The 20,046-nt window shown below is 37.4% G+C and overlaps 1 protein-coding gene across 7 annotated transcripts in view; it reads left to right on the plus strand.

Moving 5' to 3' along the window:
• The window catches only part of DOCK3 (dedicator of cytokinesis 3), a 509,358-nt gene that overhangs the window by 186,363 nt on the left and 302,949 nt on the right, over window positions 1–20,046 (plus strand). For all 7 annotated transcript variants that reach the window (XM_027585590.2, XM_027585591.2, XM_027585588.2 and 4 more), the window contains one exon: window positions 8,199–8,254. In XM_027585590.2, the coding sequence (XP_027441391.1) occupies window positions 8,199–8,254 (56 nt within the window). The remainder of the gene's footprint in view (window positions 1–8,198; window positions 8,255–20,046) is intronic.

Here is a 20,046-nt window from a genome sequence, read left to right on the forward strand (position 1 = left end):
TCTTCCACTGATTATTCACTGGCTGGAAAGCATTGTAGAGCCTTCTGCTGTTCCCCATGTGGCCTTTGATACCACCAGGAGGAGGGTGGTGGCCTTGTTACTGCTGAACAATGGTGAAAGCCCCCACTCTCTCCTAGGCCTCTTCAGACACCATAGGGGAGTGATGGAGTTGTCTCATTAATGCTGGTTAGGGGTAGAAGTTTAGGTAGTCTCCACTGCCACTCAGTGGTGGTGGTTTGTTATTGCCCACTTGGGTAGAAAGTCTTGACTCCCAAGTTGGCCTTCTCAGCCACTATACCAGTGCAAGTTTTGAATGTGTTAATTATAGTCCAATGAAGATGAAAATCCAATCTCTCCAGTTAGCCTTGCTTGTGTGGGTGAGAGTTGGACCATAGCTTTTTTTTTTCCTTTCTTTTTTGGTGATGTTTGGAAGCAATATAGTGGTTATTACTAAGGTGTTTTCTTTGTTGACAGGCTGACTCTTTCCTGGTTCTTAAGCTAGAGAGAACAGTCTTTTTTTGTCTGTGCCTTTTGGTGTTTCTTGGTTTCTAGCCTTTTCAGCTTCAAATAGTAGATGTATAAGGTAAAAGAAAATCTAGGGAATTCACCACTGTGTTCTTTCTTGCATCTCAGGGTCCCTAGTTGGTCTGCCTTTTTCTCTCTACCTTTCAGAATCTTCCTATTTTTTAAAAATATATTTATTTCTAGAGTTTTTCTTATATATGATATATATCTATGCTTTATGATGATGTGTGTGTGAAATATATATGTATATATATATATACTTATGTAAATATTACATATATGTCCACAGTTTTTCATTGTACTTAGCAGAAAGAATAGTGAAAAGTATGTCTCATTCATCTTCCTGGAAGCATATGCTAATCGTATGCCTTTTTAACTCTTTACTATTCTTCCTTTATAGATAATGGGTTGTCATCATTTAGTTTTGATTGCATGCAGTTGTGTGTTTTATTCTATTTTAAGTCCATATTTTCCTGTATTAGGATTCCCCATTGGCATAGGTTATCTTTTATTATGGGCCAGTATATAAAATGTATTACTGGTATACTTGATGTCAGCATCATGGTGCCATAAGATGTCCCTAGTTTTTGTTCTCACTCTCAAAAACAAATATTCTGTATCCATCCACAAACAAAAGTGTTTTGGGGGACCTGTAGCATTCTGCATCATACAACAAGGGTCCCAGGAGAAGTCTCATCTACCTGTGCATTGGGTAATAGGCAGACGGATCTCAGTCCCAGCTGTGTACCCTGAAGTGACCCTTTTGTCATTTTGGAGCTTCTGAAGACAACCATACTTGGGTGAGAGAACCTTTGTGGATGTCTAGGTTTCTATAGGTGAAGACCCAGCACTTTGTTGGAGCAGAAAGTAAGAGTTTGGATACATTGGAGTGGGTAATAGGAACAATTTCACTTTACCTGCATCAACTTTACCAGAGGGTAGCATTGATAAAGGCCAGAGGAAATCTTTTTAGGCCCGTAATTTCTCCTGTGAGGGCAAGAGAGAGCATGTGAGTGAGCATCCAGCTTCTCCAGCTCTGCAGATGCTGCCAGAGAGGCTCATTTCTGTCTTGCCCTCTCCAGAGTACTAAATTGGGAGTTCCATGACTGAGAGGTAGAAAGAGTTTGGGAAAATGGCACATAGGATTTTTTGGTGGCAATAAAGAGACACAGAACCTACTGTACAGCAGACTCTATTAAGAAGCCCACCCATTAACTGCTGGGAAAGCCCCACCCATGGATTCCCCCACTGGCCTATTAGCATCCCAGTTTTGTGTGCCTCACACTACTCCCTACCCCCCATGCTGTAGCTGGCTCACTGTGCATACTCATTAAGGTGGTGGCAAGAGCAAGCTTTGGAAGACTGTTCATGAATACACATGGAAAACAGGCAGAATCTGCAGTCCAGAGACCACAAACTTGAGTTATAGTGCTACCTTTGGGAAGACACAAGAGAGGCTGTCAGCACTAGCCTGGTGCATTGTAGAATCAATAGAAGGCATTCATGCTGAAGAATTCTGCCACAAAAGTGAGCAAGAAACATGGAGCAGGTTCATGGAAGGTTGAGAAATTTGCAGAATCTCTAAGAGGAACATGGAAGGTATTTCTACCTTGATGGCAATTAGTAAAGACTGGAGGAGGTGACTGCTACTTCAGATGTGAAGACCATAACACAAGACTCCAAGAAACATGAAAAACCAAGGAAGCTAATTGAATTTAAATAAAAAAAAAAAAGAAAAAGCAAGAAAACATATGACACCAAAGGACCACAATAATCTTCTAGTAACTGAATCCAAAGACATGGAGATCTACAATTTATCTGATAAAGAATTCAAAAAAGCTGTTTTAAGGAAGTTTAATGAGCTGAAAAGAAAATACTGAAAGACAGTTCAGTGAAATCAGGAAAACAGTACATTAACAATATTAAAAAATTTATCAAAGAGTTAGAAATAATGAAAAAGGACCAAACAAATTCTGGAGTTGAAGCATTCAATGAATGAAATGGAAAAAAAAAAAAATGCAGTAGAGCACATCAACAATAGGCTTGATCAAGCAGAAGAAAGAATCAGTGAAATCAAAGACAGGAACTTTGAAATTTTACAGTCAGAGGAAACCTGACTGGAAAAGAAGAAAAAAATGAGGAAGAGTGAAGAAAGCCTTCATGATAGGTGGACCAGTTTGTGAATCATTGGAGTTCTAAAAGGAGAAGATAGGGAAAAAGGGGCAGGAAGCCTATTTAAAGAAATAACGGCTAAGAACTTTCCAAGTCTAGGGAGAAATTTGGACATCCAAGTTCATAGTGTTCGTAGGTCACCAGACAAACTGAACATGAAGAGATCCCTTCAAGACACATTATAATAAAATTATCAAAGTCACAGACAAGGAAAGATTTTAAAAGCAGCAAGAGAATCAAAGTTTGTAACTTACAAGGTAGCCCCCCTCCTCCATTAGACTGTCAGTGTATTTCTCAGCAAAAATATTATAGGCCATAAAAGAGTAGGATAATATATTCCAAGTGGTGAAAGGAAAAAAAAAACCCACCAACCAAAAATACTTTACCTAGCAGAGCTGTTCTTCAGAAATGAAGGAGAGATATAAACTTTCCCAGCTAAATCTGAGGGAATTTACCTCTAGACCTGCCTTACAAAATGCTAAAAGGAGTTCTTCAAGCTGAAATGAAAGGACACTAATTTAGGAACATGAAAATATAAAACACACTGATAAAGGTAATTGTATAGTCAGATTTAGAATACTCTAATACTACAATATGATGGTATATTAACTCTAGTATTAAAAGATGAGAGTATTAAAAATAGCTATAATAACTTTAAAATATAAAATACAAATACGGGTAAATTGTGACATCAAAAACAAAGCAGGGAAGAGTAAAAGGGTAGAGTTTTTGTATGTGATCAAAGTTAAGTTGTTATCAGTATAAAATAAACTGTTATAAGATGTGTTGTGTAAAACCATGGTAACCACAAAGCAAAAATCTACAGCAGAATCATGGAAGATGAAAGATATTGGAATCAAAGCATACCACTGGAAAATCATCAGTTCACAAAGGAAGGCAGCAAGAGATGAAAGGAACAAGGCAAGTATAAAAGAACTGGAAACAGTAAGATAGCATTAGTAAGTCTTTTTTTTTTTTTTAAAGATTTTATTTATTTGAGAGAGAGAACATGAGAAGGGGGGAGGGTCAGAGGGAGAAGCAGACTCCCTGCTGAGCGGGGAGCCTGATGCGGGGCTCGATCCCGGGACTCCAGGATCATGGCCTGAGCCGAAGGCAGTCGCTTAACCAACTGAGCCACCCAGGCACCCCAACATTAGTAAGTCTTTACCTATCAGTCATTACTTTAAATGTGAATGGATTGAATTTTCTAATCAACAGGCCTAATGTGGCTGGATTGGTTAAAAAACAAGGCTCAACTAATTGCATGCCACCCATAAGAGACTTACTCCAGTTTTAAGGGTACATGTAGGTTGAAAGTAAAGGGATAGAAAAAAATATTTCATGCAAGTGGAAACCAAAGGAGAGCACAAGTAGCTATACTTACACTGGGTAAAATAGGCTTTAAGACAAAAACCATAACTAGAGATGAAGAAAGTCATTTATATAATGATAAAGGGATCAACTCATCCAGAAGATCTAACAGTCATTCATAAAGGTGCATCAGAAACTGATATATTAATATATAATAGATATATTAAACACAGGTTTGAAGGGAGAATTAGATAATACACCAGTAGTGGGAGACTTCAGTAGATAATCTGGAGAGAAAACAAAGGAACATTGGACTTGAACTGTACTTTAGACCAATGAACCTCACAGATATAGATAGAACATTTTTATCTGGAGAGAAAATCAACAAAGAAGCATTGGACTTGAACTGTACTTTAGACCAAATGAACCTCACAGACATAGAACATTTTATCCACCAGCAGCAGGATATACATTCTTCTAAACTGAAGGTGGAACCTTCTTCAGAATAGATCCTATGACAGGTCACATAGCAAGGCTTAGCAAATTTAAGAAGATTGAAATTATACCATGTATCTTTTCAGACTACAGTGTATGAAAGTAGAAATCAATAATGGGAAGAAAACTGGAAAATTCACAAATATGTGCAGTAAGTTAACAGTTCTGAACAACCAGTGAGTCTTAAAAAAAATCACAAAGGAAATAAAAAAATACGCCTACAATATGAAAAAAGTAAGATGTCAAATAAACAATCTAACTTTACATCTCAAGGAACTAGAAAAAGAAGAAAAAACTATGCTCAAATTTAGCAGAAGGAAATAATGAAGATCAGAGTGGAAAAAGTGAAATAGAGACCAGAAAACTATGAGAAGATAACGAAACTAAGAACTGGTTTTTTTTCTAAAGATAAACAAAATTGACAAACCCTTAGCTAGATGAAAGGAAAAAAAGAAAAGACTCAAATAAAATGAGACATGAAATAGGAAACATTAAAAATGATATCACAGAAATAGAAAGGATTATAAGATAATGTTATGAACAATTAATGCCAACAAATTGGATAACCTAGGGGAAATGGATGAATTCCTAGAAACACATAACCTACCAAGGATAAATCAGGAAAAAATAAAATGTTAATTATCCAAATAGTGAGTAAGGAGATGGCATGAGCAACCAAAATCTTCTAACAAAGAAGAGTCCAGGACCTGAAGACTTTACTGGTGAATTCTACCAAACTTTAAAAAGTCAGTACCACAGCAGCTCCTTTCAAGATACATCTCCAAAAGCTAGTGAAACAAAATGAACTTTTGGGACTTCATCAAGATAAAAAGCTTCTGCACAGCAAAAGAAACAGTCAACAAAACAAAGAGGCAACCCACAGAATGGGAGAAGATATTTGCAAATGACAGTACAGACAAAGGGCTGGTATCCAAGATCTATAAAGAACTTCTCAAACTCAACACCCAAAAAACAAATAATCATGTCAAAAATGGGCAGAAGACATGAACAGACACTTCTCTGAAGAAGACATACAAATGGCTAACAGGACACATGAAAAAATGTTCATCATCATTAGCCATCAGGGAAATTCAAATCAAAACCACATTGAGATACCACCTTACACCAGTTAGAATGGCAAAAATTGACAAGACAAGAAACAACAAATGTTGGAGAGGTTGTGGAGAAAGGGGAACCCTCTTACACTGTTGGTGGGAATGCAAGTTGGTACAGCCACTTTGGAAAACAGTGTGGAGGTCCTGAAAAAATTAAAAATAGAGCTACCGTATGACCCAGCAATTGCACTCCTGGGTATTTACCCCAAGGACACAGATGTAGTGAAAAGAAGGGCCTTATGCATCCCAATGTTCATAGCAGCAATGTCCACAATAGCCAAACTGTGGAAAGAGCCGAGATGCCCTTCAACCGACGAATGGATAAGATGTGGTCCATATATACAATGGAATATTACTCAGCCATCAGAAAGGATGAATACCCAACTTTTGCATCGACATGGATGGGACTGGAGGAGATTATGCTAAGTGAAATAAGTCAAGCAGAGAAAGTCAATTATCATATGGTTTCGCTTATTTGTGGAACATAAGGAATAGCACGGAGGACATTAGGAGAAGGAAGGGAAAAATGAAGGGGGGGAATCGGAGGGAGAGATGAACCATGAGAGACTATGGACTCTGAGAAACTGAGGGTTTTAGAGGAGAGGGGGATCAGGGGAAGGGTTAGCCCAGTGATGGGTATCAAGGAGGGCACGTACTACATGGAGCACTGGGTATTATACGAAAACAATGAATCGTGGATCACCACATCAAAAACTAATGATGGTGACTAACATAACATAAAATTAAATTAAAAAAAAAAGTCAGTACCAGTTCTCAAACTCTTCCAGAAAATTGAAGAGGAGGGAACACTTCCAGACTCATTTAATGATGCTGGTAATACCCTGATACCCAAGCCAGGTAAGGACACTAAAGGAAAAGAAAACCAAAGGCAATATCTCTGATGAATACAGATGTAAAAATTCTCAACAAAATATTAGCAACCCAAATTTAACAGCACTTTTAAAGGATCATATGCCATGATTAAGTGGAGTTGATCCAAGGGACGAAAGGACGGTTCAACATTATCAAAATAATAAATTTAATACACCTCATTGATAGAGTGAAAGACAAAAATCGTATAATCATTTCAGTAGATGCAGAAAAAGCATTTGACAAAATGTAACATCCTTTCATGAATAAAACTTAGCAAATTGGGTTTAGAAGTAACATACCTCAACATAATAAAGGCCATGATATGACAAGCCCCACAGCTAACATCATACTCAATGGTAAAAGGCCGAAAGCTTTTTCTCTAAGATGAGCAGCAAGACAAGGGTGCTCACTCTCACCACTTCTATTAAACAGAATACTGGAAGTCCTAGCCAGAACAAGCAGGTAAGACAAGGAAACAAAAGGTATCCAAATAAGAAAGGAAGAAGTAAAATTGTATGTGCTTGCAGATGGTATGATATATGTAGAAAATCCTAAAGACTCCACCAAAAAGCTGTTAAAACTAATGAAAAATTCAGTAAAGTTGCAGGATACAAAATTAACACAAAGAATTTGGTTGTGTTTCTGTTCACTAACAGTGAAATATCTGAAAAAAGAAAGGCAACAGTCTATTCAAAATAGCATTGAAAGCAAGCAGAAACTTAGGAATAAACTTAAGCAAGGAGGTAAAAAGATCTACACACTGAAAACTGTAAAATGCATTACTGTAGTCCAGCTGCTGATGGTCTTGTCTGGTATAGATTTATTATTAGCAGTGTAGAGGCCAGAAAGTATAAAAAAATTTAGGCCATTTGTGCTTTATTTGAAGGGAGTTTCAAAACATCAGGAAAATGAATGAAGCACTGATTGGAAAACTTAATTGTTTTTAAAAACAATTCATTTTTTATCCCTTAGGAATCGAAATCAAATTATGACAAATATCAAAATGGAAACTCTAATGAAAGAGTAAAAGAAGAAATGTTTATAGAAACTTCCAAATTGATTCATTCTTGTGAATATAAATGTGAGCCAGAGTCTGAGAATTGTTTCTCCAGCTCAGAACTGGATAACATAGGTGATACTAGCTGGTTAGGTGACGTTGGTTTTATAGATGCATGCCAAGCTCTGTACATAAGTCTATATCCTGAGAGTGATTAGATGGAATATTTCCAATCTGTAACTTAAAAAATCTTTTTGATAGTTGCTTAAGATCACAGTTTTCCCCTGAGGATAGACTCTGAGTGCAAATGACAATGAAATTCCTATCTAATGTATGTAGTTTGTGCAACTTTGCATTCTTAATATGCAAAGTGGTTGCTACATTAAGATATCAACTGTATTGGGTTTTTTTAAAGATTTTATTTATTTGAGAGAGAGAGAGAGAGCATAAGCAGGGGAGCGGCAGGCAGAGGGTGAGGGAGAAACAGGCTTCCTGTTCAGCAGGGAGCCAGATGTGGGGCTCTATCCCAGGACCCGGGGTCATGACCTGAGCCGAAGGCAGACACTTAACTGACTGAGCCACACAGGTGCCCCTATCTACTGTATTGTTGATAGAGTATTTCCATCCTGAAATCTGGCTTCTATTTTAGCATATATGAGATGTTAATCACAAATTTCCTTTTCTAATGGGAAATCTTTTCTCTTTTACAGGGGATCTTTCCTGCAAATTACATTCACTTGAAAAAGGCAATTGTCAGTAATAGGGGGTGAGTAGTTGGTCTTACTATATTTATAATTTTTATAGGTTGCAGAGGAAGGATTTTTTCTTTTTGGCTTGTAGTATAAAATATGCTATTAATATGTTTTCCTGCCAAAAATAAATTTGCTTTATCAATTTATCATATATCATATATAATTCTGAGGATACAACTATTTCTTAAAATACTGACAACTTAAATCAGTTTTCTTGTATACTGGAAAGGTAACCTGGTTTGAATTTTATAAAAACAATTATGCATGCTGCATGGTTTTTACAGTTATTTACATTTTGAGAATAGTTTCTGATAGGATAACAAGTGCAATCTCTGATAGAAAAGAGACAAGACGTAAATATATCAAAATGTTAACATTTGTTATTTTTGCATATTCAGATTATGAGTGATTTTTAGAAATTCTTTACTGTCATGCCCTAATTTTAAAAGTAATACATATATATTATTAGAAAATTGTGATTTTATTTTTCAAAATTTATCATTTTAAAATATAAAATACTATATGATAGCTTTTGGTACTAGAAATAATGTTTTTGAGCAGAGGTTGAGAAAGCATCAGAGTTTAGTTAGGGTTGAGTCAGGAAAAGAGAAACTTATGAGTCACTTTATAAGCTAGAATTTAATGTAGGGAATTGTTTACACACATTTGGAAAAATGACAGAAAAAAAAGAGGATATACCAGTATAACCCAAAATAATAACTGCAGAAAGAAATCTATACTGTAATGGCTGGGGAAACAAAAGATAATGGGTTGGGGGTACCAGAACTCGGGAACTTGGAAGATGGATCTTGAGACACTGGAGATCAAATTCTGAGGAGACGACATCACATGGCTGCTGCTGGTATGTATGAAGAAGGGCAGTGAGGCTGTTTCTGGGAATGCCAAAAGCAACTGGAGGCTGGAACCAATTTTTCTTTGGTGGAACGGTTTACAGGAACAGCAGGAAACACTTTTTATTTCCTTTTCCCCAGTATTTTCTAGTGCCCCCCACCACACAAAGGGGCTTGTGAGGCAAAGTTGGCAAATCTCAGCCTCAGAGTTGGTGCTTAGAAGGGTGGATTTACAGATGAGAGGTATTAGTAAATTACTGGTATGCCTTCTAAGATAAAATTTGTTACTGAGGCATAGTAAGATTATAACTAAGAAGATTCTGATATGAATGCATGACCAGCATATTTTTTATTGTTTCCCTTCTTCTTTTATAAAATACCAGACACAAGGATATAGAGACAGGAAACTTGAAAATCCTTTTAGTGAACCTTTGCAACATATAATCTACTACCTCAAATTCATAGGTAAGGACTAGCCAAAAACATCAAGATTGGCTAGAAGTTGTGTGGAAAAAGGAAAAGGGAGTGTCTAGACCAGGATCAGGAAGGCATATATTTCTGAAAGTACTAATAAAATACATTTTCTGAATGTGAATGGCTTACCTCTAAACATAAAAATAATACCCCTAATTTATAACACTTAGTTTAACAATGGGACTGATGAGAACTGAAATGTGGCAGAAACTACATGGAGGTGAGATGAGAAAAGGAGATAGAATATTTAGGGATCAAGAAATAGAGTGCCTCAGAAAATGCCAGCAAAATCATATATTTCTGATAACAAGGGACTCATCCTAAATCCAGGAACAATGTTCCCATTTATAATAGTTGTAAAGTAAATTGGGGACCACTTTGCTAGCAGAAAAATCCATACCTAGATTCAGTTTGTTTCAGGAAGGCAAAGGAGATACAGCTTAAAGAATTATACAGAGCAGCCATATTTGTTGGAAACACTCTTTCTCCAAGGAAGCAGAGAAACCGTCTTTTGGATGTACATCTTAGAAAGCTACAAGGAATCAATTTAGTATACAAACCTCCAGCAGTTTGATGGTCCAGAATAATATTTCTAAAATCTTAAGAAAGTATTTTAGAAAAACTGTTTTCAAGTGTTGAAGAGCAGTCAATGTAGGAGGATGTTTTTTCCCCAAGTTTTTACTTAAATTCCAGTTAGTTAATGTACAGTGTAATATTAGTTTCAGGTGCACAATTTAGTGACTCAACACTTCCATACAACACCCAGTGCTTACCGCAAGGTGCACTCATTAATCCCCATCATCTATTTCACCCACCTTTCCACCCCTACCCTACCCTCGGCAATCAGTTTGTTCTCTATAGTTAAGAGTCTGTTTCTTGGTTTGCCTCTTTCTCTCTCTCTCTCTCTCTCTCTTTCTCTCTCTGTCTTCAGATGTAGGGAGGATCTTGAGGAACTTTGATTTTTAAAGGAAGGGGGGAATGCATATGGGAACTTTGGCTTTTTTTCCCACAGAGCATTTTTCAGTTTGCTGTGATGTGGTGCAGCAAGCAGATCCCAAACAGAAAGTGGTAGTCTTTCAGGGATGAGGAAACAGACATTGGAGTTTGGAACTCTCGGGAAGACTAATAAGAAGTAAGAGATTAAAACCCAGAGAGTAGAGAACCTCAGAAAATGGACCTTAATCTGCTTACAAATTTCCCCTAAGTAATTGAATGAGTTTTAGCTTCTTTTGGGCTGTGTAAGACTCAAGGAATCTTAGTAGAAGAGTACAACTAGCAAACTGAGTAGACTTTACCAGCCACCTGTTATTGGTGAGAAAAATATTAGAGTTCAAGGACTGGGAAGTTATAGGGGCCTTGGTAAAATATTTGGGCCTTCTGTTAAGATCCTTAAAAGAACATACCCTATATGTAGGGCCATGCCCTTGGATAAAGGACTAAACCAAAGGTATGTGGGCAAAAGTGAAATAGTCCATTCCTAACAAAGTATAAACCTCTGAAAACACAAGGGGTGTTAGAAGAACAAATAAAAACACTGAATACTGTCATCCAGAAATAGCAACTATAGTGGGTCAGTGTATTTCCCTTTTCTTAATGCATGGTATTTTTACTCTGTTCCCTGTTAGAAGTTGATTCTCCTTTATCCTTTTCCCCCCACTCTTATAAATATTACCTTGATGATATATCTCTTTTTAGCATCTTTTTTCCTCCTTAATTTCTATGACAATTCTTGTTTCCATTCTTCCTCTTGGGCCCCACTTTGTTATTCTTCTCAGACTCCTATTCCGAGCCCTTAAATACTATTAATTTATGAGCTTTATCTCTAATCCTTTACATGCAAAGTGTGCCTCTCTTGCTCAGGTATAGTAAGGCAGATGGTTTGACTACAGTGTGTGGAGGTGAGGTCAGTAAAAGCAGAGGAGTCCAGAGTGGCAGCAAGGTGATAAATATTGTATAGGCCTTGTAGGCCATGTCAAGACTGTTACCTTTTATTGAATGAGCCAGGGAGCCATTAAAACTTTCAGAAAGAGAAGGGACATGTTTTATTTAATTTTAAAAGTGTTATTCTAGGCTCTTTGTCGAGACTAGAACTATAGTGGGGCAAGGTCAGAAGCAGGGAGACTTGGTAGAATATGCCATTCACTGAAATGTGGAAGTTTGGGAAGGAATATGTTTTGGGGAGGGAATCAAACGATTCAATTTTGTACATGTTAAATTTGAAATGACTCTTAGATTGTCAAGTGGAGATGTCAAGTAATCAGTTGACTATATGAATGTGGAGTTCTGGGGAGAGTTTGGAGCTTCAGGCATAGATTTGGAAGTCATCAACATCCAAATGATATTTAAAGCTACAGAGCTGGATAAGAACAGAAAAGGAATTACTATAGATAAAGAAGAAGTGAGGTGCAGACAGAATACTGGGGAACTGTAGTGTTTAAAGATAAGATGAAGAGGAGAATCAGTGAAAAGAATCTGAAAAGTTGTGACCAGGGAGGTAGGTAGGTAATGAGAAAGCAGTATCTTGGAGACCAATCAAAGAAAATATTTAGAGGATAGACTAATCAAATATGTCTGGTGTTGTTGAAGTTGAGTAAGATTGAAGATCTTGTAGAGTGGTAAGAGTGAAAGCCTGATAAGAAGAGATTTGAGAGAGAATGAAAAAAGAGGAAGTAGATAACAGTAAAGACTCAAGTTATAGCCCTTAAACCATAACTGAATGGCAGATGGGAACATACTTAGTTTGGGGATAATTTTTCTGTGTAGTCCTTTTAAAAAAATCATCTGGGGCATCTGGGTGGCTCAGTCGGTTAAGTGTCTGACTCTTGATTTCAGCTCAGGTCATGATTTCAGGGTCGTGAGATTGAGCTCCACATTGAGCTCCTCACTCAGTGGGCAGTTTGCTTGAGACTCTCTCTCTCTGCCCCTCCCCCTGCTCACTCTCTCTCTCACATAAATAAATCTTTAAAAAAATCATCTGATTCGAAATAAGTCAGTTAGAGAAAGACAAATACCGTATGATTTCACTCATGTAGAATTTAAGAAACAAAACAGATGAACAAAGGGTAAGGGAAGGAAAAATAAAATAAAAACAGAGAGGGAAGCAAACCATAAGAGACTCAACTTTAGAGAACAAACTGAGAGTTGCTGGAGGGGGTGTATGTGGGTGATGGGCATTAAGGAGGGCACTTTCTGTGATGAGCACTGGTTGTTATATGTAAGTGCTGAATCACTAAATTCTACTCCTGAAACCAGTACTACACTGTATGTTAACTAACTTGAATTTAAATTTAAAAAAATCATCTGATTCTTCTTATCTAATTTTTTATTTTGAAAAATTTTAAATCTATAGACAGGTTACAAGAATAATATAAGTAACACTTATATCCATTCCCCTAGATTTACCAGTTACCAACATTTTACCATATTGAGCTCATTTTCTTCCCCCAGCCCTGCTTTTAACATAAATGAAGCAGAGGAGACGAACCATGAGAGATGATGGACTCTGAAAAACAAACTGAGGGTTCTAGGGGGAGGGGCGTGGGAGGATAGGTTAGCCTGGTGATGGATATTAAAGAGGGCACGTTCTGCATGGAGCACTGGGTGTTATACACTAACAATGAATCATGGAACACTACATCAAAAACTAATGATGTAATGTATGGTAATTAACATAACAATAAAAACCCAATGATTATCAAAAGCAAAAAAAAAATAAGTTTTAGACATTCTGAGACTTCACTGTTAAATATTTGAGTGTCTTCTAAGAAAAAGGACATCCTTTAACATAATCACAATATAATTATTATACTCAAGAAATTTAACATGATACAAATAGTACTTATAAAATAGCTAGTTCATATTCAAATATCCCTAATTTTCCCAAGAATGTCCTTTATAGCTGTTTTTGTCTGTTTGCTTTTTTTGGTGGGGGATCCAATCAAGAATTAAGTATTGTCAGGCTTCCAGTTACAGATTGAATAAATCATGGGAAATAAAGGTACAGTGTAAAGAATGTAGTCAGTGATACTGTAAAAGTGTTGTATGGTGACAGAACTTGTGGTGAACGCAGCATAATATATAGAGATGTTGAATCACTATGTTTTACACCCAAAACTAATGTAACATTCTGTGTCAACTATACTCAAATAAAAATTTTTTTTAAAAAGCTTCATTATTGTTATAGAAATGCAACAGATTTCTGTACATTGATTTTGTATCCTGCAATTTGATTGAATTCGTGTATCAGTTCTAGCAGTTTTTTTGGTGGAGTCTTGGGTTTTCTACATAGAGTATCATGTCATCTGCAAAGAGTGAAAGTTTGACTTCTTCCTTGCCAGTTTGGATGCCATTTATTTCTTTTTGTTGTCTGATTGCTGAGGCTAGAACTTCTAGTACTCTGTTAAACAACAGTAGTGAGACGACATCTCTTTCATGTTCCTGACCTTAGGGGAAAAGCTCTCAGTTTTTCCCCCATTGAAGATGATATTAGCTGTGGGTTTTTCGTCTGTGGCCTTCATTTTGTTGAGGTATGTTCCCTCTAAACCTACTCTCTTGAGGATCTTTATCACGAATGTATGTTGTACTTCGTCAAATGCTTTTTCTGCATTTATTGAGAAGATCATGTGATTCTTATCCTTTCTTTTATTAATGTGGTGTATCACCTTGATTGATTTGCAAATATTGAACCACCCTTGCAACCCAGGAATAAATCCCACTTGATTGTGGTGAATGATTTTTTAATGTACTGTTGAACGCTATTTGCTAGTATTTTGTTGAGAATTTTTACATCCATGTTCATCAGGGATGTTGGCCTCTAGTTGTCTTTTTTAATGGGGTCTTTGTCTGGTTTTGGAATCAGGGTAATGCTGGCCTCATGGAATGAGTTTGGAAGTTTTCCTTCCATTTCTATTTTTTGGAACAGTTTCAGAAGAATAGGTATTAACTCTTCTTAAGGAATAGCACAGAGGATCATAGGGAAAGGGAGGGAGAACTGAATGGGAAGAAATCAGAGAGGGAGACAAACCATGAGAGACTCTTGATTTGGGGAAAAAAACTGAGGGTTGTGGAAAGGGAGGTGGGTGGGGCGACGGAGTAACAGGGTGATGGGTATTAAGGAGGGCACGTGATGTGATGAGCACTGGGTGTTATATGCAACTAATGAATCATTGAACATTACATCAAAAACTAAATGTCTTAGCAGTCTACAGGAACAAAGCATTTCTATCAACCTAGCTTCCAGAAGGAAATGTAGATAAAATAAAATGTCCTTATAACCTGCAGCCCATTGACAGATACTTGAAGTGGGAAGAATGTAATGTTCTTCCAGGAAGCTCCCGACTACATTCATGTTAATGCCTTGCTAGAGGGAAAAACAACCTTTACTTGACAATGGCAAGGCCTCCGGTATCCTGTGAATCTTTAAAATGAAAAGCGTTTTGAAAACCTCCCTTTTCCTTACCTCCTCCACCCCATAGTATATAATCAGCCACCCTTCACAACCCTGATGCAGCAGCTCTTTCTGCCCATGGGTCCTCATGCTTTAATAAACCACCATTTTGCACCAAACAAAAAACTAATGATGTATTATATGTTGGCTAATTGAATTTAAGTTAAAAAAATAAATGATTATAAGCTTTCAGTGTAAATGGGTTCTGTGACTAAGTGGAAATTGATAGTTGTGCTGGTTCCTTGAGAAATTGTCTTCTGGGTATAGGATTCACTTTTGTTATGGGATTGTTTCTTAGACCATTTAGGAGAGGATAGTTAGGGTAAGATTATTAATAAAGCACATGTTTTACACACACACAAAAAAATGGTTGGTTGAATTCCCCTGTGAAGCCATCTGGCCCTGGACTTTTGTTTGTTGGGAGATTTTTGATTACTGATTCGATTTCTTTTCTGGTTATTGGTCTGTTCAAGTTTTGGTAGTTTATATGTTTCTAGGAATTTATCCATTTCTTCCAGAGTGTCTGATTTGTTGGCATGTAATTTTTCATAATATTTTCTTATAATTGTTTGTATTTCTGTGGTGTTGGTTGTGATTTCTCCTCTCTCACATGTGATTTTATTTATTTAGGTCCTTTCTCTTTTTGATAAGTATGTTCTTTTTTCCTTTTATGATATTTATATGGTTGAAGTGCCCATGTACTTGGTTTGCAAAATGTCCCTCAATTTGTATTTGTCTAAATGTTTTCTCCTGGTTAGATTCAAGATTTTGGATTGCAATACTACGTGGATGGTGTTGTGAGTTAAAACATGCATATTTCTCCTGCATGTTGTACCAGTGCTTGATAAGATTAGAAAGACTGGGACTTGGGGCTCTACCTTAGTAAGTACTAGGCAGGAGCAAGGGCCTTTCAATCAGAGAACGTGCATTGTGTTTCTGTCATGTGCCTTCTTCATTGTATCCTGCCATACCTGTGAGAAAGATGACCCTGTGCTCTTGATGCTTCTTAAGGTTATCATCTGCTTCTTGGAAAACTTGTAGCATTTGTGCTGAAGTACTTTTTGTTTTTTATGTGGTTGACAGGGCATGAAATTACTTGACTAGGCTATCTGTGGAAATTTTCTTCTGGGGACTTTTATATTTTTCATGTTTTTCAGTTAGCTTTTAAAATTTTTCTTGGGAAAAAAAAAAAGGGCGCCTGGGTGGCTCAGTTGGTTAAGGAACTGCCTTCGGCTCAGGTCATGATCCTGGAGTCCTGGGATCGAGTCCCGCATTGGGCTCCCTGCTGAGCAGGGAGTCTGCTTCTCCCTCTGACCCTCTTCCCTCTCGTGCTCTCTCTCATTCTCTCTCTCTCAAATAAATAAATAAAATCTTTAAAAAAAATAAAATTTTTCTTGACATCTGGGTTTTCTCATTCTTAAAATGATTCAAGTAGAGTCATCACTTTTTGTAAAGTTTCATTGAAAAAATATACATTTGTAGGGGCGCCTGGGTGGCTCAGTCGTTAAGCATATGCCTTTGGCTCAGGTCATGATCCCAGGGTCTTGGGATCGAGCCCTGCATCGGGCTCCCTGCTGGGCGGGAAAGCCTGCTCCTCCCTCTCACACTCCCCCTGCTTGTGTTCCCTGTCTTGCTGTGTCTCTCTGTCCAATAAATAAATAAAATCTTGGGGTGGCTCAGTTGGTTAAGTGACTGCCTTTGGCTCAGGTTGTGATCCCGGGGTCCTGGAATCGAGCCCTGCATCGGGCTCCCTGCTTGGCGGGAAGCCTGCTTCTCCCTCTCCCACTCCCCCTGCTTGTGTTCCCTCTCTCGCTGTCTCCCTTTCTCTCTCTGTCAAATAAATAAATAAAATCTTTAAAAAAAATTATAAAAAAATCTTTAAAAAAATGTACATTTGTAGTAAATTTGAAGATTTCAGGGCTGATAAGAAAAAGGATATGACTATGAGATGCGAGTAACACATTATGAGCTTTATTTAGGTAGAGCTTTGACAGGTTAAGGTAAGTCCCTCACAGCTGGAGACCTCCCAGAAACAGCAGTGCAGGGCCATGCCTATAACAGGAAGAGGACACAGGAACCCTTGGGAGAGAAGGGATTTTTGTGTCTAGATTATATTATTCATCTGACCTCAATTTTTTTTTTTATATTGTTAGCCAACACATAGTAGTACATCATTAGTTTTTGATGTAGTGTTCAGCGATTCATTAGTTGCATATAACACTCAGTGCTCATCACAACCTGTGCCCTCCTTAATACCCATCACCCGGTTACCCCATCCCCCCGCCTCCCTTTTACAACCCTCAGTTTGTTTCCCAGGGTCCAGAGTCTCTCATGGTTTGTCTACCTCTCTGATTTCTTCCCATTCAGTTTTCCCTCCCTTCCCCTGTGGTCCTCTGCACTATTCCTTGTGTTCCACATATGAGAGAAACCATATGATAATTGTCTTTCTCTGCTTGACTTATGAGATTATGTTCCTCATCTGAAAGATGGGAAATCTCTGGGCCAGAGAGCACCATAGAATAGCAGCAGTTTATGGTCTTCTATAGTACCAGGGTTTGTCTAACCTGTGGGTAGCAGGTATTGAGTGCAGCTTCATTAATGTAAAATGGCAGGCTCTAAATGGCTAAAAATATGCTTATTTGGGTTATATTAAAAGCAGTTGGATGTATAAAATTTTGGCACTGGTGAGCTCTGAGCTAATGGTGCTCCCTGACCGTGAAGAAGTAAATAACATAAGGCCCAATATACAGAAGGTCACTTTTGCACATTTATATAACACCATTACTTTATGAAGCACTTATATTTTTTATTTTTAAATTGAGGAAAATTAGGATCATGATTTAAATTAGGAATAGCCAACTTCTGTAGTTTTAGAAGTTGTCAGTTTTACTGGTCACTAACCAAATTTCAGTTTAATTGAAAAATAATTGGATGATGGGCATTAAGGAGGGCACTTGATGAATGAGCACTGGGTGTTATATGCAACTGATGAATCACTAAATTCTACCTCTGAAACTAATAAAAAAGAGAGAAAGAAAAGAAAGAAAAATATATCTAGGGTCAAATTATAATGGACTAAATGTATTTTAGGAGGGAGGCACCAGGTATTACAGATAGATCAGTGACATACTCCTCTTACGTTCTGACATACTCCTCTTACGTTCTGTTCAAGGAATTATTTGCATTTTATTATTTTTTGGATATTGCCTCTCTACTCTGATTTAATGAACCTGGTTTCAAAGTGGGGTGAGTGTGTGTGGGAGGATACACATAGGAGCATACATGTGCGTTGTAAGGAACACATGGGGCGCCTGGGTGGCTCAGTCGTTAAGCGTCTGCCTTCGGCTCAGGTCATGGTCCCAGGGTCCTGGGATCAAGCCCCACATCGGGCTCCCTGCTCCGCGGGAAGCCTGCTTCTCCCTCTCCCACTCCTCCTGCTTGTGTTCCCTTTCTCGCTTTGTCTCTCTGTCAAATAAATAAACAAAATCTTTAAAAATAAATAAATAAAATAAAAAAATGTTTAAAAAAAAAGAACAGCATCAATTTAAGTACTAGTTAATGTGTAACATTTCTTTTCTCTGGCACTTTTTGTTTGTTTTTGTTTTTCTTTCTTTTTTTCCCAAAGATTTTTATTTACTTGAGAGAGAGAGAGAGCGAGAGAGCACAAGGACAAGCAGGGGGAAGCAGACAGGGTGAGGGAGAAACAGGCTCCTCGCTGAGCAGGGAGCCAGATGTGGGGCTCCATCCCAGGACCTGAGATCATGACCTGAGCCAAAGGCAGATGCTTAACCAACTGAGCCACCCTAGATGTCCCCTCTCTGGCACTTTTATTTTTATTTGTGTATTTGCTGAATTAACTTCTGTCTTCATTAGAAATGAACAGCAAAACTGATTTTTAAAGAAATTCCTTCTTGCAGCAACTTCTAAATGTTCCACTTTCCCTCTTTACTAATTTTCATCAGCTTACAACTTCTTGAACTCATTACTTTGTTTTTTTCACAGCAAAATTTCTCCAGAGTGGCTGTGCAACAACGCTTATTGAATATTATTAAGTAGTATATTTGGTACATTATGTTCATTTTTACTTCTTTATGTTTTTGATTTTTAAAAACACATATATATAATTCTGTAATGAAACTTATTTATACTATTGGAGTAAAACAGGCAAAGCCTACTAACTTGCTGATAGGAAAAACCATAACTTGTAAATGTTTCCTCAATATTTAAGGTAGAGAGAAATGTATGTGTATACACATACTATAGAACTGTATTAAATTCTGAATTAAAATTCATATTTTCTTTGCTCAGATTAAGATAATTATTTAAGTCCCTATTTAAGTATCTCTTTTGTTAGTAGCATTTTGCCTTATAAATATTCAGGAGTATGAAAGTAAATTTAATGTTTGAGAAGTGCTTCAACTGAACAGATGGTTTTTGAATATTTAAGAAAGAATGTGGTGCTTGATAAGAGTCATGCATTTACCATGACTAAGTCAGTCCAGTGCAATGGATATAATGTGTTTTGGTTTCTGCAAAGCATATGACAGTCTCCCATAACATACCTATGGATATATAGGTAAGATGCTAACAAAATTAAATGAATTTTTTAAAAAGATTTTATTTATTTATTTGAGAGAGAGACAGAGATAGAGCACGAGCAGGGAGGAGAGGGAGGAGCCTCAGACTTGCTCTGCTTATAGTTGTATGGATTTCTATTGCATGTGTTCTAGGAACCTTGTCATTATCATCACCACAGCTGGTTGGGGATCTGGGGGCTTGAAATGGATAGATAGATGAGAAGAGGGAATAGGAAGGGAATCCGTAACAATGCTCACGAAAGAAATATTAGAAGAATTATTGACAATCAGCTGCCAAAGAACAATGTGAAGGACTTGAGCATCTCAAGGGCTATGGGGTAGAGTTGTGCCTTGTACAGCATTAGGCGGCTGAGACAGAAGGACAAGCTTATGTCCTATCTTGTCACGGCATGATATGGAATGAAAAGTAGGGACTTTCTATGATTATACTTTCTTGC

The sequence above is a fragment of the Zalophus californianus genome, chromosome 1, assembly GCF_009762305.2.
Source record: "Zalophus californianus isolate mZalCal1 chromosome 1, mZalCal1.pri.v2, whole genome shotgun sequence".
NCBI lineage: Eukaryota > Metazoa > Chordata > Mammalia > Carnivora > Otariidae > Zalophus > Zalophus californianus.